At 45.9% G+C, this 23015-nt stretch overlaps 1 protein-coding gene across 2 annotated transcripts in view; it reads left to right on the top strand.

Annotated features, from left to right (window-relative positions):
* Positions 1–23015, top strand: part of ME3 (malic enzyme 3) — a 202734-nt gene that overhangs the window by 95037 nt on the left and 84682 nt on the right. For both annotated transcript variants that reach the window (XM_045020317.1, XM_045020323.1), the window contains exons 2-3: positions 10797–10930; positions 12812–12961. In XM_045020317.1, the coding sequence (XP_044876252.1) occupies positions 10797–10930; positions 12812–12961 (284 nt within the window). The remainder of the gene's footprint in view (positions 1–10796; positions 10931–12811; positions 12962–23015) is intronic.

Here is a 23015-nt window from a genome sequence, read left to right on the forward strand (position 1 = left end):
ACGCATGAGCAAGGAATGGTGCTCTGCACCCACTTCCTCACAAAGTGCAGCAAAACACCTGGAGTTTGTTGCTGTGGATTTAATAAAATTAACACGGGTTACCGCTGTGTTCAGAACTGTGAAGACCTGGTTCAATACCTTTTGAACCAAGTGCTTCTCGGTGTAAAAAGCAGTGTGTCCAAATAGTGTGAGGTGCAACGGCTTTTATTTTTTGCACAACACCAGAATGCTTTCGGATCATTGCTGCAGCTCCATCAGTGCAGACCCCAATGCAATTAGTCCAGCTGATTTCTGCTGAAATTATAAAATCATCTAACAGTTTGAAAATGTCATCTGACTTTGTTGTTGTCTTGAGCTCTTTGCAAAACAAAAAGTCTTCCTTTATTTCCTTATTCCACACATACCAAATATAGGCAAGTAAATGGGACATCCGACAAAAGTTCATGCTCCAATACGTCAGTTAGTCTAAGGTGCCACAGGACTCTTTGCTGCTTTTACAGATCCAGACTAACACGGCTACCCCTCTGATACGGGACGTTTTTGAAATGTCTGCGGATGACCTCCTGAGGTCTCTTGCAATCCTGATATTCTATGATTCTACAGCAAAATCATTGTCACGCAGCTGATCAATACACTGAGAAATTGTGTCTTCTGACATAGAATTGATCCGTCGTCTGACAGAGTCATTTGATGTCGGTATTTTGTCAGGACCTTGGTCTTCTCCTCTCCAAACACTTCCTTAGTTATTTCAATAGCACATGGCATTATCAAAATCTCAGCAATCGCATGTGATTTCTTTGTTCAAGCAATTTTCTGCACCACTATGTAGTATGACCTTCAAAGTTTTTTATCTGCAGTAGTTGTGAATTTCATTACTGCTTTAGTACCAAACATTTCCTTGGCCTTTTGCTCAAAAAATGAACGGTGCTTATCCTTATAGATGTCATGTTTTGTAATTAAGTGCCTCTGTAATTTGGAGGGTTTCAGACATTTATTGGACAATACTTGTGCACAAATTACACACTGTGGCTGAGGTATATCTCCAATTCTGGAACAAATAAAACCGAAATTCAAATAGTTGTCTTCGTATTAGCTAAATTTTGCGAAGTTAATAGTAGCTTTATGTTTCTTACTCACATCACCTTCTTGATGTTCTTCAACCATTATGGTGGTTGAACTTGCTGAAGGAAGTTCGCTATCATCGCTCTGTGGATTTTGTTGCTTTGAAAGCTGATGGTCGCATTCAAAATGTATCCATATCTGATATTTATTGTTTGCACTTACAAATGTTTTCCCTGTGCTGTGGAACTTGTCCTGCTCCTGTTGCAATAGCTCCTTTATGACCAGTAAAGGGAGCTAGCTAACTTGCAAGGCTGGCGTCAGACTCACTGGGCCAAGGACAGAAACCAAGGAATGAGCCCTCGCAGGCAAAATCTCTGGAGGCAGAGCCAGAGCTGGGCCAGAAGTCCTTAAGGCTGACCTGCAGGCTGGGTGGCTCTGACCCGGAAGTCTGAGTCTCCACCTTCCACGCAGAAAGCCGGAGCTTGCGCTTCAGCCCTGCTGGGGGGTGGAGCTCCAGCCCACAGGGCACAGGGTCAGCCCCCAGCTAGCTTCAGCACTGTCAGTGGGTCTCAGAGATTCAGCCCTGGCTCCCAGCTTTAGCCCTGCGGGGGCACCCGGCCAATGGGTTTCAACCACAGCTCCCAGCTTCAGCCTGCGGCACTGCGGCTTCAGCCCCACGGCAGCACCGGGACTCAGGGCTTCAGCCCATGGCTCCCAGCAGCTGCCCTGCCTTGGCACTAGGGCTCAAGGATTTAGTATGGGGCTCAGGGTTGCACCCCTGCAGCTCCCAGCTGAAGCCTCACCACAGCAACTGGGCTCAGGGCTTCAGCTCTGTGGCTGTTGCCTGGAGGGGTATGTTGGGGCTCTAGGCTTCAGCCGTGGGGACCCCAGGGACCCCCTGAAAGGGCTTGCTGCCCCCCAGGGAGCCACGGACCCCCAGTTGAGAACTACTGCTTTAAATGGGGGGAGGGATAGCTCAGTGGCTTGAGCATTGACCTGCTAAACCCAGGGTTGTGATTTCAATCCTTGAGGGGGCCATTTAGGGAACTGGGGTAAAAATCTGTCTGGGGGTTGGCTCTGCTTTGAGCAGGGGGTTGGACTAGATGACCTCCTAAGGTCCCTTCCAACCCTAATATTCTATGATGCTGACAATGAGCAGAGCATCCTTGTGCCATAGAAGGAGCAGAACATCAAATGCCCCTCTCATACTACTAAGGGCCATGGGAGACTGCATGCTGCTGCATTGTCTCTTAACTAATTGGTTACAGTGCAGATTTGCACAGTCATAGATGATTTTACACATTCTCCACATGCACATTGTGATCATTATTCCTTATTTGTAGAGCCCTAGTGTTTAGCTGGGCATTTTGGACAGAACTTAGGCCAAAGCGCTCGCTTTGTAGATACACTACTGGAGGGGGCAGGGAACAACACAGGCCCTGTGAATTAGTCAAACGGGGGATGGTGATCAGGGGGCATCTCTATGGAGAGATCTATAGCTATTTGCACCTTTGACTACATCTTAGAGTGTTGGTGGTTAAATAACGTAGAGAAAACAGTATTTAGGGTTACTTTCATTAGTGTATTAGTTTTACTTAAAAAATGTGAGGGAATTTCACATTTAAGATAAGATGGGACAGGCAGGGTCTAGAGACTTAAAGCTTCCCATTTCTGTGGCACCTCTTGTTTGATGATGTCAAAGTGCTTTATATATACTAATGATGTCCCTCAATGGGTTGGGAAGGATGCAAGTATGACCCCATTTTACAGCTGTGGAAACTGAGGGACAGAGACTGTGTCTTGCACAAGATCTTACAGCAGTGAATAGAGAGCACTTCAGTGTACTGGAGATGTTGTCAGAAAAGGGTGTCTCCCCATGTCCATGCTTTCCCTTGAATTTGGGGTCCTTTGCAGTTGTAGTTCATACTGATGTGGGAATGATCACGGTAGGGGAAATCCTGATCCCATTAAAAGAAACAGCAAAACTATCATTGACTTCAGTGGGGCCAGGATTTCACACACACCCCATCCCTGATTGTATCGCAAGGCTGCCTTTTTGTTCTGTTTGTACAGTGCGCAGCACCATGGGATCCTGGTCCAGGACTGGGGCTCCCAAGCACCTCAGTGATACAAATAATTAATAAAGCTATGGCTCCATGGCATGAGCAGTGACTTACAGTAGACTCCATCTGTGCTCTCCAAGTGCATAATAAGACTACAGTTGGTCACCACTACATCAAACCCAAAATGCTTCAAACAGGCAAGCCTAGAAGAGGCAGAATGGCTGTTGTAGTGAATTAGGTGTGTGCTGTAAACATGAAGACTTTTGTCCTCCAAAAACTAACGTGCTGATCCTGTGCTAACAGTAATTAGATAACTCCTCTATCTAGCCAACTAGCTAGCTAGCTTTCCAATTGTGTCTAGGATCTCTGAATGAAGTTATTACTCTCAATAGTTCAGAATCCCTATAACATGCAAGTATGATCTGCTGTCTGTATAACAGAGGCATTTACCAGACAAGCTAAAATAATGATTTTTTAAACTGTACTCTTTCCATTCAAAATTTCAGGCTCAAATTTAAATCTTGATGTTGCCTTGATTGTTGTGCTGATACAGGTTTGATTGTTTGAACTGAACCTGAGGGGCTGGTTTTCATACTTACATTTTAAATTTGCATTCCTCAATAAGTAGAATTCTTCTTGTGCAGGGGGAGTGTGAGCTGTACTTGGGATCAGCATGACTTTATAAGATCATAAAGACTGCTGTACTGTAACTGAGAAATGTTCCATCTAGTTAGAGGAGCTCTTACAATGGCTGTTGCCTGATGTTTCAAAAGAAGACATGATGCATAGTTAAGCACTGGAATAGACTTCCAAGAAAGGTTGTGGAATTCCCATCATTGGAGGTTTTTAAGACCAAGTTGTACAAACACGTGTCAGGAATGGTCATTCTTGGTTTACTTGGTCCAGCCTCAGCGCAGTTCCTGGAATATATGACTTCTCAAGGTCTCGCTCAGCACTACATTTCTGTGATTCTATTATTCTATGGATAGCATAATGTATCTACTTATGAAGTACTATACCGAGGGTATGGGGGAGCTCCATCTCCTGCCCCCCTCCCTCAGCTGGTGATCAACGTATGCTCTAGAACCGCGGTCCCCAATGCAGTGCCCGTGGGTGCAATGGCACCCGCGGGGGCATCTATGTGTGCCCGCATACTGGCCGGCGGACAAGCATCTGCTGAAATGCTGCCGAAAAGCGGCAGCATCAAGAGGCGTCGCCGCCGAAATGCCACTGATTTTTGGCGGCGATGCCTCTTGATGACGCTGCTTCAGCAGCATTTCAGCAGGTGCTTGTCCGCTGGCCATGGTCCTCGGTGGCTCGTCGTCCGGCACCCGCCACCCGGAAAAGGTTGGGGACCACTGCTCTAGAAGACTCTTAAACATTATCGCTTTTATCCTAGCAAATGAAACTGGAGATGTTGTGGTATTTCAAGAAAGTTGGTTATCCACAAACTAACTCCACAGAAGGTATGGGGTAGTGTAAATAATGTGTGTAACAGAGCCCGTTACTGGCTGAGCTTGGAACTGTTTTGCCAGAGGCTTGGGTGAGCCTTGGAACCAGAAAGCCACCAGTTCATGTTTCAATATGTTTGGGGTCGGGTTTTTTCTTTCTTTCTGAATTGAGAGACTTCCCAATGCAGGATTCAGAGGTCTTATGTGGAGAATATTTCCCTGAGATCTAGCTGTGCACATAGCTGGTATATAAAAGCTGACAGTCTCATTACTGCTTGCCTGACCCTTGCCTACCTTTTCCTTCTGATTGTTCTGTGACAGGATGCAGCAAGTGGTTGTATTAGGATGTTAAGCCCTTTAGGGCTGGGATTGTCTCTTACTCTGTATACACAGCGTCCAGCCCAGTGGGGCTCCAATCCTGATTGGAGCCTCTTTGTTACTGTAATACAAATAATAATGTGTCAGGTCTCTTCTGTCATCTTCCTGGTTCTACCCCAGAGTGCCTGTGAGGCTCAGCTTACCCATTCTGTAAAATGGGTACAGTATTACTTCTCTAACTCACTGGGGTATAGAGGGTTCTTACTGAACTGGTGTTTATAAAGCCCTCTGAGAATCTCCTATGGAAAAACAACTATGGGCCTGAATTAATATCAGTGAAACCAATGAAAGTGTTTCCATGGATTTGAATAGTAATTGGATCCGCCTCTATGAGTGTTGTTTTTATTTCTCAGGGTTTTTTTTCAGAAGCAACAGGAAATGAATCAGGCCAACATTCGAGCTTTTTAAGAACCAATTACGATAATTTATTACCTGACAGTCACCTTGAAAAAACCATCTATCAAAACATCTCAATATCCCCTTCTAATACACTAATAAGGGTATTTTTAAATATAGGTACAGCTGGAAGATCCCTTACAAAAGCATTCAGTCGGATTAGTGATGATTTCTTTATGGAGTTTTGCCTAGACCTGTTCTGAAAATCTGTTTGCCTGGATATTAAAGGGAGTCAAAACTCTTATAATTGCTAACATATGGATCTGTTTGTTTTTTGTGAAGAAAAATTGGTGCCTTGCTGGCCTGGCAACCGATGGGAAATAGTAATGAGCCCTCTGCTAATTGTCATGCATAACCCTATCACTGGGGTCTGCAGGGATAATGTGAGGATTTGGGATCTTTACAACAAAATTGTTCATATGGTTCAGTAAATAAAACCTTGTAAACACTTTGGTTCTGAACTAACACATGGAAAAAAATGTGAAATAAACAAACTTTCCAATAATGTCATGGAATATCAGTACTTCACCCTTTGTGCCCCTCTCTGTTTGTCACTCTTTCATTGTTTCGCATCTAATGTTGGGGATGGCCTGATCATGGAAATGCTTACTGTGTTGAGTTTGCAGGATCGAGCTCTTAGCCTGCAATCACTTTGCGACAGGGACCTTCTCTTAATTTATAGGCCCAAGTCTGTGCTCCTACATCAACATAAATGAGGAGTAACTGCACTGAAGTCTTTGGAGTTGCACGGCTGTGAAACTGGTGTAAATGAGAGCAGTATTTGGTCCTGTGGTTGTAGCCCAACCAAATAAATCAAACTTGCACAAAGTAATAAATATTATTACAGCCCCAATGGCAGTTAATACACTTGATGCCATAATTAGATCAATGGACCTTGCTCTAGTTAAATCCCCAGACTCTATTTGTACTAAAGGTCTTTTCAAAGCAAATGAAAAGTTGAGCTGCTTAATGATCATTTTTGAAAGTTCCTAGTTTCCGTGGGAGAGGAAGGGCTACTGTCCGACTGGATTAGAAACCAACAACTATTGCACCAGTTTGTAAAAAAAGGATGACCAGGAGCGTGGGATTTGAACCCAGAGAGAGAAACTGTTAAAAGGGAATTTGTAAATCATGGTCAACAAAAGGTTTGCACAACAGTGGGAATGTGTAATGGGAAATTCTTCTGGGGTTGCAGAGGAGATCTCAAAACATGCTGAGTAAAGCCGCCTGAAAACCCAGAAGCAACAAGTACTGTCTTTTTTTCTTTTTTTCTTTTTCTTTTTAGTTTTTTTATTAAAAAATCAAAATGGCAATACTCCATAAGATATAGGAAAAAAGAGGGCACCCATCCCCATGTCCTTCATGCTGCTTCAATCCATGTTATACAAATAATATATCATGGGCAGCAGGTATAATATGCCAGGTGAGGCTAAACCTCCCCTAAATCAAGCCCTGGCCCTGCCCATGCTCCGCCCTTTCCCCCAAGCCAATGGGAGCTCAGCTGCTGCGGGAGGCCAGTGGCCCAGTGCTGGGGCCCACTCTGGGGGCAGCCGGCAGCCTGGTGCTGGGGGGCAACCGGTGGCCCAGTGCTGTGGCCGCGCTGCAGGCGGCCCGATGCTCGGGGTGGCCGGTGGCCCTGGGCAGTTCAGCCAGGGCTCCTCCAACCACGGAGAAGGGGTGCTTGGGGCTCCAGCAGATGGGAGGGCAGTAGGGGGGGGGGCTCAGGTAGAAGGGGCGGGGCCGCGGGGCTAGCCTCCCTGAAGGGGGGGCTCATGCGCCATTCATGCGCTATATATTTTAAAAATACAATTCCTATAGGGCAAGGGATGGCTTGTGCAAGCCCCTCTGTGCCACTAAAGCTTTGCCATAGAGCTCTGCAGGGAAAGGACTGAGGAGTGACGGGAGCTGTGCAAGGTGTGATCGCCATCCCTCCCCTTTCCCGTGCATGATAGAGTGGTACTCTGCACCCACCTTGAGTTGGATGGTGCAGAGGGGGTCAGAGGAGGGGGCCCCTTATGGAAAATGCTGTTGACCATAGCGGAAAACAATAACCTTTGAATTTATTATTTGAATTTTAATAGAGATTTATTATTATTATTATTTAATTATTGCATGTATATACTAACACCTAGGTACCTCAGTCATGGACCAGGACCCATTGTGCTAGGTGCTGTACAAATGGACCAAAAGGACAGTCCCTGCCCCAAAGAGCTTACAATCTAAGTATAGCCCTGCTATAGAATTTTATAGGTCCAAATACCTATGGAAAGGATGTTATTCTCTACAGATTTTAAATAGCATCTATAGAACCCTATTAAATGTCTATGTAGAGCCCAGTTGTTTTTAGTTTACATTCAGTACGGCTTTCCCATAAGCTTGACTAAATAGTGGTTGCAGAGGAGTTCTGGCCACTCTTGCAGCCCACAGACCGGAACAGTATTGCTACAGACCTGCTTGTGGGTATAGGATGAATTCTGTCCCAACTGGATTGGGAAGGTAAATTAATTTCACTCATGTTCATTGCCAATCACATTGCTCTCATCAGACTGGCAAATTGCCATTCTGTGCCATGTGTCCTAAGCACTGGCCCATGGCTCCCTGTAACAGCAGAATCACTGGTCCTGCCATCCAACCAGCCCCTGGACTGCTAGATACTGTGGGAATTAGTTGTGTTGTAGGATACAGAGCTTTTGAAAGACACTGCAAATTAAGGCCTTGATCTGGAGAGGTGCTGAGCACCTACATCTGGCTTTGACTTTTAATGGGTATTGTGGGTGCTCAGTGGGGTGTATTGAAAACTGTTAAAATTGTGATTCGTTACTTTAAATTCTCTGGGGTTTCTTGGTCCTGTTTGTAGTCAGGGGGCTCTGAAAGGAGGTGTGCAAGCAGAGTCTGCTAAGCAGGCAGACAGCCTAGAGTAAAGATGGGTGACATGCCTCTCTGTTTTGGGGAGCAGCCTGCTTTGTCTCTTTCTGTTTTGAGGTTCTTATGTGTTATCATTCTGGAGTCTAAAAATAAAGTTATGTTTCATGGAAAACTTCCAGCAAGAGCATTTTTATGTTTTTATCTAACGTCTCTGCATGCCCTCAACAGAACACTTGGCTCCCTATAAGATCAGACTCCAACAGCCTGATCCAGCTCCTGTTAAAGGCAGTAGGAGTGTTCCATTGATTTTAGTAGTAGTAAGATCAGGCTCTGTAGCTTTGCGGTAACTGACATTTTGTATCTTCCTTGCCCAGTCTTGGAAAATGGGGAATGGGATTCAGTTGCAAAGAAGCTGCTATCTACTGGTTAAAGGCCCTCTCAAATAAGAGAGGGTGTGAACATGGACTCATAGACTAAGTCAGAAGGACCATCATGATCATCTAAACATCTGAGGCTTAACTAGAGCTAGAATCTTCATCCATATCCCCGCCCCCCAAGAAGTTTCCTTGTAATGTTATGCTCAGCTAGTGGTTGGATTTTCCCATTTGTTTTTTGTTTTACTTTTCATGAAGTGATAGCCATCCACTACAATGATTCATTTTCCATATGTTTTTTAAAATGATCAGAACGCTTGTTGATTGGTTTTAGCTCTTTTAGGAAGTAGCTAGCCACATTACTTACCAATGATAGCAACACAAGAAAAATGACCCATGCGATATGGCTTTTAGGCAGAACTCTTATATTAACTCAGTGCATAGAACCGTTTAACCAAGGGGTTCTTTGCACAGGCCTACTATTAGGCCAGGGGTCGGCAACCTTTGGCATGCGGCCCATCAGGGAAATCCGCTGGCAGGCCAGCACAGTTTGTTTACCTGCCTCATCCGCAGGTTCGGCCGATCGCAGCTCCCACTGGCTCATCGTTCCAGGCCAATGGGGGCTGCAGGAAGTGATGCAGGCCAAGGGATGTGCTGCCCACCGCTTCCCGCAGCCCACATTGGCCTGGAGTGGCAAACCACGGCCAGTGGGAGCTGTGATTAGCCACATCTCCGGACGCTGCAGGTAGAGAAACGTCCCAGCCCGCCAGTGGATTTCCCTGATGGGCCACGTGCCAAAGGTTGCCGATCCCTGTTTGGGGTCTTCTGATAATCTTATTGGAGAAATGCTCCCAGAGGACTGGCAGCCTGGGTTTTATTCTGAGCTTTGCCATAGACTCCTCCTTGTGTGACTGAGGCCTTGCCTACATTGCAAACTTTTACTCCTGTCACTATAGTTAAAGCAGCAAAAAACCAAAACAAATGAAAAAACCCCAAACAAGCAAGCCCTAGTGTAGATGCAATTATTCCAGTATAAAAGTTCCTATACCAGTATAGCATATTCTAGTTCAGTGAAGCAAAATAAGCTATACTGGTATAAAGCACATTATATGGGTATAATTGTGTCTACCCTAGGGTTTTTACCGGCATAACTATATTGATTTAAAAATATCACACTCCTAACAGACATAGCTATGCCAGTAACTATACCCAGTTCTCTTCTAAAGGAGCAGCAGCCACTGGATTTCTTTGTTTCTAGGTTTGTCCCTTTCCCTCTGGGGATGAAATCAGCTGCTTTGCTCCCAAACCTCAATAAGTCCCTCCAGACTGATCGTTCTGTTTAGGCATGTGGGTGTTTCTATCCTTGCTTTAATGCTTAACTTTTCTGCTGGCCTCTTTACTCCTCTGTATTGGTAGGAAATGGATGGCTTGAACTTGTGGCTCTCTCTTTCTTTGACATCCATTGCAGCTAAACTTTGACATTTGTAGTAGTTGTGAGCCTTTTCCCTGCTGTGCCACAATATTTTCATTGTAAAGCCCAGAACTGACTTAGAGCTGGTGTCCCATGTTGATTTTATTCTCTATTATTTCAGAAGCCTTGCAGGTGTGGAGACTAAATGTCAAAAGTACAAAGGAGAAAAATACACTTTTCTTCCTGTTTCAGTTAGGCAATATCAGGCACGCTTCTTGGGGAAATATTTTTTGGAATGCTCTCAGAAGAGCTTCCTCTCTTTCCATTGTTTTATAATGCATTTTTTGCATATCCATCTGGAGTTCACTACTGTATAAACAGAGGTCAGAGATGCTATTAGAACAGAGAAATGGTCTGTCCGGTCCCATGTCCTAGCTTCAACTCTGTTCGACGTTAGCTCCTTCAGAGGAGTGTGCCAGACACACACGATTGTGGAAGAGCTCACCTCAGGTCCTCCCGTATTAAAGTTTCTATTTTTATTTCTATATCAGTGTCTACTTCTTTTTATTTTCAGTTGTACTAACCTATTTATTTGCCATAATAAATGCGTGTAGAATTACAGTTTAGCTGATGTTTAGCATTTAATGTAGGACATCTTTTGCAAGTTCCTTGGATGATATTTTTTTACCAAGGCAGGCTCCTCTGCAGATTATTCTGAAGAGGGGTCACTGTGGCTGGTAAGAACAGACTATGAGATAGTCCGTTATTTAAATATGCCTTCACCTTTCCTTCCTAGGGGATGGCCTTTACACTTGAAGAGAGGCTACAGCTTGGAATTCATGGTCTGCTTCCTCCATGCTTCTTGAGCCAAGATGTTCAAGTTCTCCGTGTCATGAAAAGCTATGAGACCAAATCCAGTGATCTAGACAAGTATGTTGAAAAAGTCTTCTCCGCTTTCAAGTTTTGGCTAGGACTGTGGTCTTTACAACCCTCATGGAAATGTGAGGATCCCCAGTTTTAAGCCTTACACACTCAGAGCTCTTCTTCAGAATCACTGTTCTCCCAGCTAAGGATACTCTGTTAAGTAACAGTTTGCCAGTTGTGTCTGTTCTAGCCTGCTCATTGTCTCCTCTGTTCACTCCAGTTGTCTCCCAAGGTAGATATGACACTACACACAACATGATCACTAACATAGTGGGTTCACTTAACTTTATCTATCAGCATGTTCAGTAAAATGCCTGATGGAAGAACAAAAAGAACTTGCTAGAAGATAAGAGAAATTTAAAAATCCTATGCAGTGGTAAACATTTGCTTCTCCTCCTGTTCCTAACCCACTATCACTTTCTGTATTGCTCATAAGTAAGGTTAAGTATCAGAGGGATAGGTTAAGTATCATAGGGGTAGCTGTGTTAGCAGGAGTGGCGCCAGGGTTTCTGGCGTCTTAGTCAGAATTTGGGGGGCGGCATTTTGTCCGCTCCCCACGGGGCACGTGGGAGCTTCCGGTTCCACTCCCATCGCGCCGCCGAAGAAGGACCCTCCGCCGAAATGCCGCAGGCGACAGCGGCAGTCATTGAGCTGCTCAATTGCCTGCTGCTGTTTTCCGCGGCACGTCGGCAGAAGGTCCTTCTTCGGCGGCACGACGGGAACGGAACCGGAAGCTCCCGTGCGCCCAGTGGGGAGCGCACAAAATGCCGCCCCCCGAATCGTGGCGCCCTAGACGACCGTCTAGGGTCGCCTAATGGAAGCGGCGGCCCTGTGTGTTGGTCTGGATCTGGAAAAAGCGACAGAGAGTCCTGTGGCACCTTATAGACTAACAGTTGTATTGGAGCATGAGCTTTCGTGGGTCTGTACAGTCTGCTTTCCCCATAATCCACAGAGCCAGTTAACTCATCATAAAAGGCAATCAGGCTGAAATTTGACAAATTTGCGTTCTGTGGCTAAAATTTGACAAATTCATTCTCAGCCTAGGAATCATTTTCAGGAAAGAAGAGAATATAGGGGAGATGTTTTGACATAGCTCAAGCACATCAGTGAATCCTACATCCTACACAAAAAATATGTGATCATCTAAGACTGTGTCATGATGCATATGCACAGGTGGGCAAAGTTAAGGTTACAGAGGTGACCTATTTTTTATTACCTCATTTTTAAAATTATTATTATTTTAGTGCTTCTTTTTTTGGTATGGAATTTAACTATCCTCCTTCATTTTTAACACTAATATCCTCCCAGGCTCTTTCTAAGGGGATAGGTTCATTAGGGTATGTAAGGTTTGAAGGCTGATGTGTGTTGAAGACTGTGGGTGGATGGGCAGGAATTTTATTGGGGGTAGGTTGGAGAATTTTAGGAATATGAATCTATTGCAGTTTGCATATGTGTAGTCCTTAAAATATGTATAGCACGCAGACCACTTGATTAATTTAAATCAGATATAAATTAATTCTGGCACTGGCCTTCATAACCATGCCTTCAGCATAGTTCTTCTGATCCTCCTCATTAGTGATGTTTATGCTGCAAATCCTGAAGATCCTTAGGATACTGCAGTTTCTGATTTTCAGAGGTACTGAGTATGCACCTCTCCTGTTGAAGGTAATGGGGCTATGGATGCTGAGTACCTCTGGAACCTCAGGCTTGAGCTGCCCGTTGAAAGACTGATACTTGGCCCTTGTGGGAGTGTCCTGTGTTCTTAGCAAGTGAGACATTATGAATCTAGATTCCATTAGCTTCTTTAGTCATGCACGGCATTGGTGGAATTGTCCACGCCCAGGTTCTTTGATGTGTGTATCTGGTTTTTTCTTTTTTTGTTTTTAGATACATTATTCTTATGACACTGCAAGACAGAAACGAGAAGCTTTTCTACAGAGTGCTAACCTCTGACATCGAGAGATTCATGCCCATAGTTTATACTCCCACGGTCGGCCTGGCCTGTCAGCAGTACGGTCTTGCTTTCAGAAGGCCACGGTGAGTAGACTGACTATTTTTTCCCTTCTTTAATTGGATGTGAATTTTCCTTTGTATCAAGCACCCATATTTCTGTGGGTGGCCCAGCAAAAATAAAATTTGATTCTTGATCAAAAGATGGGCTATCAAACAGCTTGTGCTGTTGTGCTTTTAATGACAAGCTGGGTAGCCGGGAGTAACTCTGCTGTCTTCCTATAAACTGTGAACAGAGGGTGGTTTTGTTCTGAAACAGTACTGTACAGTCTGGGTAACTTAGCCACAAATGTCACTCTGAAGCCACACCCTTCCCCTCCCTGCCCTCCTTTCTCTCCTCTGCATTGAAGTTCTTTTGACAGCACGGCCCTTTGAGGAACATTTGGGTTTTAAATACCTGTTAGTGACTCAGAGAACCTGTGTCGTTTCATATGCCCTGCAATGGATTGCACAGCAAAGTGCATTTTTAGGGAGAAATATTCTGCATGATTCCTTGTAATAATATAGTTTTAAAAATATATAATTTTGATTAACTAATGCTCTAATTATAGTTGTTAGCTATGAGGGTTTTAGTGCTTTCCTGTAGGAATGTAGGAAGCATCTCCACTATGATGCTACAGCTGATGTGCTGCTGTAGTGTAGGCAGATCCTCAATCTGGTCCTAAGCCAGGGGTTCTCAAACTGGGGCTCGGAATCCCTGAGGGGGTCATGAGGTTATTATGTGGGGGGTCGTGAGCTGTCAACCTCCATCCCAAACCCTGCTTTTCCTCCGACATTTATAATAGTGTTAAATATATAAAAAAGTATTTTTAATTTACAAGGGGGGGTCACACTCAATGGCTTGCTATGTGAAAGGGGTCACCAGTACAAAAGTTTGAGAACCCCTGTCCTAAGGGATTAGGGAAAAGAACCTAAAGTTGCCCCTCCCCCTGGATATCTCTATCTGTGAGCACTCTGAGACAAGGACTGTTGCACTATTCACAGCACATTGTTGGCTTTTCACCAACTAAGGTTAGAACTGGGAGCTCCTGACCTCCAGTCCCATGGTCACACCGCTAGACCACACTGCCTCCCCCTTTGAGTAGCTTGATTTAAAGCCTACACAACAAACACTGAGATTAAACCATGTCTTTGGCTTGTCCTCAGTTCTGTTCCCAATCCTCTTGTTATCTCAGGGAAAGCAGCAATGTCTTCCCTCACGCAGGACTTTGTGCAGTTGTTGCTGTTGGAGGAATTCCCTTCCTATAACTCATTTTTAAAAACCTACATTATTTTGCCACTGTGGTAAGAGCATCTGCTCTCATGCACTGGTGTCCCATTGCAAAGAGTCTCTGTTGTTGAACTTAGGCAAGGAACTGTTATGGATTCCAGCCTGTGGCTTCTGCAGAAAAGGGCAAACCATAGTGCCCTGATTGCAGTTGATTTCTTATTTTATGGAGGATTCTGTTTCTCTGCTGATATACTGTGAGCTGCAGTCTAATTTCAGTTTTTACTTTGCTAAAGGTTGTTTTCCCAAGTCATATTTACAAATAGTCATTCTTCCAAATAGAAAAAATCCTATTTTATTATTTACAGTGATGAGATTCACATGAGAAACATTCATTTTTTGTTGTTGTTCTTATTCAGATCTGATTATAATTGTGTGGTAGTAAAAATTACTTTTTCTTGTGGAGGAACTTGCGGAGCAAAGCGGTTGGATTGAGGGAGTGTTTGGCTCAATGCAGCATGCCGATACTTCTCGGTTGAAATCACTGGGAGTGGGACCCTCAAAATTTGACAGGAGCAGGGGAATTAAGGTTTAACTCTCGAAAAGAATTTGGCTTTCTACCACTCGCAGTACTGTTATGCTGAACTGTGCAAGCAAACTGAAATGGTATCTTTGAGAAGAATGAGATCTTCCACTATCACGGGCAAGTTTTAGTCTTGCTTAGTCTCCTAGATACTGTTGTGATGGTTACAGGACTAGGTGCTCTTCTGTCCTTTTTCTGGTCTTTCTGACTGCTCCCCCTGAAGTGTAATCTATCCCGGGGTGGAAGTTTGCAGTTCTCCCACTTCTAGATCAGGACCTGGGCTACAGATACCCCGTGTATCAACTGTGCTTACCCAGCAGATCTGACTGGGTTTAGACACCTGTGGTCCTTCCCTGCACAAATATGTGGCCAGTGATGAAGATAGTGACCAGGCAGACATATTAACCCCAAATATTGTTCATTTAGCAGTAGATCCAAGACTTTTGGAGAGAAAAGATTTTAAACCACAAATAGTATACGTGCATGTCTATCACACCTACAGTCTTTCCATCCCGTGGTGGCACCGACATAAGAACATAAGAACGGCCATACTGAGTCAGACCAAAGGTCCATCTAGCCTAGTATCCTGTCTTCTGACAGTGGCCAATGCCAGGTCTCCCAGAGGGAATGAACAGAGCAGGTAATCATCAAGTGATCCATGCCCTGTCATCCATTTCCAGCTTCTGGAAAACAGTCTAGGGACACCATCCCTGCCCATCCTGGTTAATAGCCATTGATGGACCTATCCTCCATGAATTTATCTAGGGTTTTTTTTAACTCTGTTTTAGTCTTCACCTTCACAACATCCTCTGGCAAAGAGTTCCACAGGTTGACTGTGCATTGTGTGAAGAACTATTTCCTTTTGTTTGTTTTAAACCTGCTGCCTATTAACTTAGACAGGCTTAACTTCTTCAGACATTCCCAGAGGTGTCCTGTCCAAGACTGGTTCCCCTGAACAACTACTGCCTCTCTTGGGAAAGGGAATCGTCCCAGGATTTGTTGTTGTTGTTCTGTGTTCTCAGGTTTCTGCCTCTCTTGGTCAAAACCAGTTTTGTAGGGTAGCTGGAGAAAAGGCAAAATCATCAAAGCTTGTCCCTCAATAACTCTTAAAGTCTTTGCTGAGAGGTGGCTATCTTGAACCATTATTTTCCTTCCTGTCTGTTTTCGCAGATAGCCCTCTATTGAGATAACCCATACCCGCATAGTCACACAGTAAATAACCCAAGAACCAGGCCAACAAACAGGATTCATAAATTATTACAGGGCAGCTCCAAATCTATCACAGCTATGGTAATGAGCACTTCAGAAATCTACCTACCTGGGAAAAACAAACCATGTTATAGCCCTGTTACAAAACTGTGCGGCCACCCTGGTCATTACAGGGTGGTAATTTGGTTCTGTAACAGGGTTTTTACATGGCGGGGTGTAAGACAGTCATGGTTCTCTCCCCATCTGTCAGGGTGGGAGACCACACCCCCTCACTGTGATGCTCCTAGAGCGACTCTGTTCAGGGGGAATTAGTCAATAGGCCCTAGCCTTCAGTCCAGGCTGGGTGTCAATTGGGTCTGGTAGCCCTGACACTCAGCCAGCGCGGGGGCAGCACACAGTTAATGGGTCTAGCCCGCAGTCAGGCTAGGTGGTGGCAAATCTATAGCCCAGAACCTTCAATCAGGATGAGGCTGTACTCAAGTAATGGCTCTAGCTTGCAGTCAGGCAGCTCAGGGCGGGGCAGCAATCAGCTAAGGGGGCTCTGGCCTGCTGTCAGTCTAGGGGGAGATTATCTCTCTGATGGGATAGCCTAGCTCGGACGGGCGCCAGACCAATGCAGGCCTCCTGGCCTAAAGGTCGGGAGGCTGCCACCCCTGGCGGTGAGGTAGCAGGGGGGACGCAGGCCCACCCACTCCACTGCATCCCAGCCAAGGGCCCTAATAGGGGCAGAGTGGTCCACCACTGGGTCAGTGGGGAAATCCGGCCACAGCACTCTGGCCGGCTTGTAGTCAGTCACACACCCGAACCCTATTTGGCTTCCCTGGGCTCCTTCCTATATTCCCAGTCCAGGGGTACCTAATTTCACTAGGGTAAACGGCAAGTGGCAGCCCCAACATCTCCTCAGCACTCTTGGTGTCTGGCAGCTCCAGTAGTTCCTCCAGGTCTCTGGCACTGTAGCTGCCTCTGTCGGCTCCAAGCTCCAGCAGTGATGGGAGGTTGTCCTGCTCCTCTAGCAGCTCTTCACCAACTGAGCTGGAGGGCCTGCCTTTTATAGTTCCACTTCCTGTCCTGCCCCTCTGCTTCCGGCAGGGCGGCCACGGGTATCCCAGTTCTGCCCATAGGTGGCGGTCACGGTTCTCTCCCTCTCTGTCCGGGACAGAGACCACACCTCCTTGCTACACGGGGTCACATTAGGGTGACCAGATAGCAAGAGTGAAAAATGGGGACGGGAGTGAGGTAATAGTTGCTTATATAAGACAAAGTCTCTAATATCAGGACGATCCTGATAATATTGGGATATCTGGTCACCCTAGGTCGGAGAGTCGGGCTGAAAGGGGATGTAGAGGGGATTACTATCCAGCTCAGCCCTCCAATGCCCTAACCAATTTTGAGCCATGGCACCCAACCCCAGAACCCATGCAGACAAGAGAGCCAGAAGCAAGGTGTATGCTTGCCTGATAACTTTGTGCCTCCCCTCCTGCCCTCTCCCCCCCAAAATATGTTGTATTTGGAATGTTCTTACTGTTGCAATTTGAGTTCTGTTTGCACTGTTGCATTCATTAAAAGGATTATGTATAGTTGGTTATTTTGCAGACTGGTTAGTTAAATGTATTTCCAAATACAAAGAGATTATTTTTCCAGAGGTTTCATTAAAACTTTAAAAACCATTCACCGTACATCCATTATGAGTCATCATTGCAATTAACACAGAAAATCCTTTAAAAAGAATGAAATAATGCATGGGTTTTGCAAAAGCACACAGGGAATGCTAAACTTAAACCACCCACACACAATACCCCAGTGTTCGCAATGTCTGTATCCCAATGCAACCCCCACGGGCTAACATGTTCAGCCATAAAACTCAAAATATGAACAATAGACATCCCTTATAGCATTCCCTCATCTGTTTGTCTTTCTCTATGGGACGCCTTGCTGGTTGCTCCAACCTCCAGGCAAGTCTCCACACTTCAGCCTCCCACCCGGGCTCTCACAAATATTACACAAAACACAACACACAACTGTAATGATTGGAATACACCTCTACCCCAATATAACACAACCTGATATAACATGAATTCGGATATAACGCGGTAAAGCAGCACTCCAGGGGGGGGCAGGGCTGCGCACTCCAACAGATCAAAGCAAGTGCGATATAACGCGGTTTCACCTATAACGCAGTAAGATTGTTTGGCTCCCGAGGGCAGTGTTATATCAGATTAGAGGTGTATTATTTTTCTGCCGCTTCAAAGCAATTCCATAAACAGCGCCATCTGCCTTTCAAACAGCCAAATGCACACACCACAACCATTCTGCAACTACGGAGGCAATAGTTAATATGTTCCTTCCTTCTATCCAAGTGGCCTGAGTATGGCTTCATTAGCCAGGACATTCGGGGATCTGCTGGGTCTCCCAAAATAACCAGACCAACCTCCACCCCATTAATATCTACAGTGAGACTAGCGGCAAACAATCCTTTCTCCATTAATTTAAATACTACTGAGTTCCAGAAGATCCTAGCATTGTGGACCCTTCCAGACCACTCTGCATTAATTTATGTCTGTAAACTTGCTGTAGTGGTCCACCAGTCGTCCTTGCAGCACCATGGAGAAATTCTGCGCCCTGATGGAGGGCAGGGAGAGGGCGAGAAAATGATAGTTTTCACCACTGGCATAGGGGCAACATCATTCATCAGTTGCCCCTGTACCAGTGGTCCCCAACGCGGTGCCCGTGGGTGCCATGGTGTCTGCCGGGGCATTTATGTGCACCCACCTAGTGCTCAGCAGGGGAAAGAAGCCGCGGCCCTGCAGTTGCCAGGGACAGAGAACTCCAGGGCTGCGGCCGCCAGTGCTAGTCTGTCCCCAGCAGGCGCGGGGCTGCGGCTTCTTCCGGCCCTGTGCCTGCCGGGGACAGAGAACTCCAGGGCCACGGGCGCCGGTGCTCTCTGCCCCCGGCAGGCGCAGGGCCTGCCTAGTGCCCAGCAGGGGAGAGATGCCAGGGCCCCCCATCTGCTGGGGACAGAGTACTCCAGGGTTGCAGGCTGCACAGCTTCTCAAAGGCTTCTCCCTGCACTGCCCAGAACTGCCACCAAAAAAAAAACCCGCTCCGCCTCTGCAGAATGGACCAAATGCTGCCCCGTGGCATGTGCTGACACAGGCACCTGCTTGCTCCACTGGTGCCTGGAGCCAGCCCTGTATGTGAGTATTCTTCCTGCACTGATACGGCTGTTTTCTTGTGCTTTGAAATTTATTATTTTTTTTTAACATTTTGCTCCAAAATGAGTGGTTCAAATAAGAGACAACGTACGTATTATTTCAACCCAGAGTGGGAAGAATACTAAATATGATGTTTTTCATATTGTTTAATGTATAAATACAAAATAAGCCTTGAAAAATTGTTGGTGCCCGCCACACACTTCTGAAAACATGAATGCGCTATTGGCCACAACAAAGTTGGGGACCACTGCCCTATACAGTTTAGGAAGCCCATGCATGCAAGGCTATCCATAATCTTCTGAGTATTACCTCAGCTTCATGGCCCAGTTAGACAGCACCTTATCAATGGCATAGCAGACCTGCTTAAGAATGGCCCCCACAATTGATCTCCCCATGCCAAATTGGTTGGCTACAGACCAGCAGCGTTCTGGAGTAGCCAGCTTCCAGATAGCAATGATGACTCATGGGGGGGTGAGGACTCCGGCTGGGGGTGTGGGCTCTGGGGTAGGGCCAAGGATGAGAGGTTTGGGGGTACAGGCAGGGGCTTGGGGCTGGGGATGAGGGGTTTGGGGTGCAGGAGGGGGTGCAGGTTCCCGGCGGCACTAACTGCAGCTCCCAGGAAGTGGCCGCGAGGTCTATGTGGCCCTTAGATGCCTGGGCAGCCAGGGAGGCTACACAAGCTGCCCTCGCACCCACAGGCACCGCCCCCGCAGCTCCTATTGGTTGCAGTTACCAGCCAATGGGAGCTGCGGACCCGGCACTTGGGCGGGGGAAATGCGTGGAGCTTCCCTGCACCCAGGGTTGCAAGGATCTAGCAGACGCTTTCAGGAGCTGCACAGAGCCAAGGCAGGTAGGAAGCCTGCCTTAGCCCCAGGCCCCTGCTGCACCCCTGGCCGGACTTTTAATGGAACCGCCATGGTCTGTTTTTGACCAGGTGTTCCAGTCAAAAACCAGACAACTGGCAGCCCTACTCCCATACCGTGAATTACCTAACGCAGTGCATCCAAGAGCTGTGTAGACACACCCTGGGTAACCCAAAGCAGGAAGCTGGGTTAACCAGGAGGGAGACAGGGAAAGGAAGAGTCAGCATCCTTTCTCCCCCACATTGTAATTTAAACTCATAGGGTCGTTTTCAAGGCAACTCAATATCTTCAAGAGTTTTTCTAGCTAAGGGAAGTCTGTGCTGTGTCTTAGGTTCAGGAACCTTCCACATGCTCCCTCAAAGCCAAGCAGGCCTAAGGGGATGGCTGGCACATAGTTTATAATGTAGTGCAGCTATTTGTTTCATTAGGAAAAAGCTCTGTCCCCCTCTCTGCTTCTCTTCATCCTCCTCTCTCACCCGCTAGTCTCTCTGGAGCAGAATGTGCACCCCATGACATTTGAGATCACAACTAACTGCCTAACACGGGGTGAAATCCCAGCCCCATCTAAGTCAATGGCAAAACTCCTATTGACTTGAAGAAGGCCAGGATTTCACCCCAGATGTCAGAGTTGTTTTGAAATTAGGCCAGTGGAATTCCCTAAGCAGTTTCTGATTAGGTAGGCTCCAAGGAGGAGCTTGAGGAGGTCAAGCGAGGGTTGATCAGGGATAGGGGATGCAAGAGAATGCATTTGCAGGCTAAGGGAAAGGTCCCAGCTGAGAAAGGAAGGTGGATATGTATCAGGGTGGAAGGGGATGCAGTCAAGGAGGCAGGACAAGTGGAGTCTGAGGTGTATAGTAGGAGAGATTTCTCTGTGACTGGAATGAAAGCAGGAGGGCTTTGAACAGGAAGAAGAGGGGTAGGGAAGCCACAGAAGGGAGCAGAGCACTTGTCAGACGGCATCAGTTTTGTTAGTAAAGAATTTAGGCAGAGACGGGAAGGAGGAGAATTGGGAGGAGGGCTGATAGAGAAACGGAAAATAGAAAAGAGATGCCACGGGTTGAGGTGCAGGAGCCTTTCAGGAGGGAGAATCAGAGCTGTTAATTTAGCCCTGGTGTATGTTTGTGCATCTCGATATAAGGAGGAGTTACAGTGGGATAAGCACCAAGGAGTGGGGAGAAATATCTAGGTTGGTGCCTGGGTGTATATCAAGCAGTAATAGGATGAAAGTGAAAGGGAAAAGATAAATGGATTATCATGAAAATCTTTCTATGGGCGAGATTTGTTAAGCGGTGGAACAGTCTCCCAAAGGAAGTGGTGGGTGCATCAGGGTCTTGGGAGGCTTTTTTAAATAGACCAGGCAAAACGTTAGAAAATAAAGTGTAGGGAGCGATTTTGTGCCAGCCAGGGGGCTAGTAGCTAGGCCCTGATAGGTCTTTTCCAGCTATAATTCTATGAGTGGGATGAACAGAGGGTCATTAATGCTGTAATTCCGAACATTTCATGTCTTATGCCTGATATGCAGAGCCCTGAAGATAAACTGCTAAGTGTAGGATACAGCAAGCCATGCACATCTTAGGCACGTGACTTTTGAAAATTTAGCCATTCATGTTTGTATGTCTGATAAGAGCAATTTAAAATAGAGATAGGGACATTTTTATAAACGTATCCACTTAGCCAGGACAGAATGTGCCAGATTAGACTTCATTTAGCTGAAGGCAAATTGCCCTGATGCTGTACAAATATTTTTCTTTCCTTTTTTTGTTCTCTGTGTCACTCTTTGTCCAAGTTCTTCGTTTATCCTTGGGGCTCCCTGCAGTGCATTTGAAAAGTGTAGGTGTGGGTCTCAGTGGAGTTTTCTCAGCATGAGAAGGAAACGCAATCAGGCTAGGATTTAGTTTAACTTCCCCAGGCAAACGTGATCTCTTAACCTTTGCATGAGCCCGTAAAATGACATAAAGGATGTGCTGACAGTTATAATAGATGAAGTCCAGTTATGATACTGCTGCTTAAGACAGACCATAGGCAGCAGTTTGCCTCCCTTTGCAATGCTTAATGCCGGTAAACTGGTACACTTTTCCCCTCTCTAATTCTCAGTGGCCTAGGCATTGCCAGGTGTCCATCATGCTGTGAGGGCTGGGACTGGGGGTCTCAATTGCAGAACAGGTTGAGGAATGAACTCAGCCTTCTATCTCTGAGGCTGAACCTGTGGCTCATTCTGCTCTTCACACGCGGGCAGTGTTTAATGAGTCTAGTCTTGACCTGCACACTGATTGGATGGTGGATGGGATCCCTCAGCATCTCTGGTCTTGCCAGAAGCATGGCTCTGATCTATCCACACCTATGTATTTACATCATACAATAGACTAGCCACTGTCAGCCTAATTTTTCACAGGTCAGCACTGGTGAACCAGTGGGAGCTGTGGTTGCTCCAAATATGTAAAAATCAAGGCCGTAAATCTTCAGAATTGCACAGATTTTAACCACACATTGACATGAATAGGAGCTCTGTGGCTCAATCCTCATGCAGCCCTCTAAAATGCAAGAGTCATTCCCAGGGTTATACTTAAAATACGACAATTGCTGAAAATTAAGGCTGAATAAAGTCTTCAATTGAGTCTTGAAACCCAAGAGGGGCCTGTACTGTTGAATATCATAATGTGAAGCATTCCATTGGGATTGGCAAAGGATACATGAGAACACTTGGGTTAAAGCCCTTCTGCTTAGCAGAGCCTGCCCGTGAGAGTGATTAGGCTCGAATAAGTGCAACTGATTGTGATCAGACACAGCCGTGTTGCTCATTACCTCTCCTTAATCAGAATTTAGAATGGAATTAGAGATGGATTTAGAGCCTCCAGTCCACCTCCATGCTGCTTCACAAGCGCTCTGTGTGATGTTTGTCACCCTCGGCCCCTGCCGCTAACCCCTCCATTTCTGAAACAGGGAAAAGGCTCATTTATTTATGTACTATATTAGGGTGATTTAAAAAAAAACCTGATAATTATGTGGC

The sequence above is a fragment of the Mauremys mutica genome, chromosome 1 (assembly GCF_020497125.1).
Source record: "Mauremys mutica isolate MM-2020 ecotype Southern chromosome 1, ASM2049712v1, whole genome shotgun sequence".
In the NCBI taxonomy this organism is placed as follows: Eukaryota; Metazoa; Chordata; order Testudines; family Geoemydidae; genus Mauremys; species Mauremys mutica.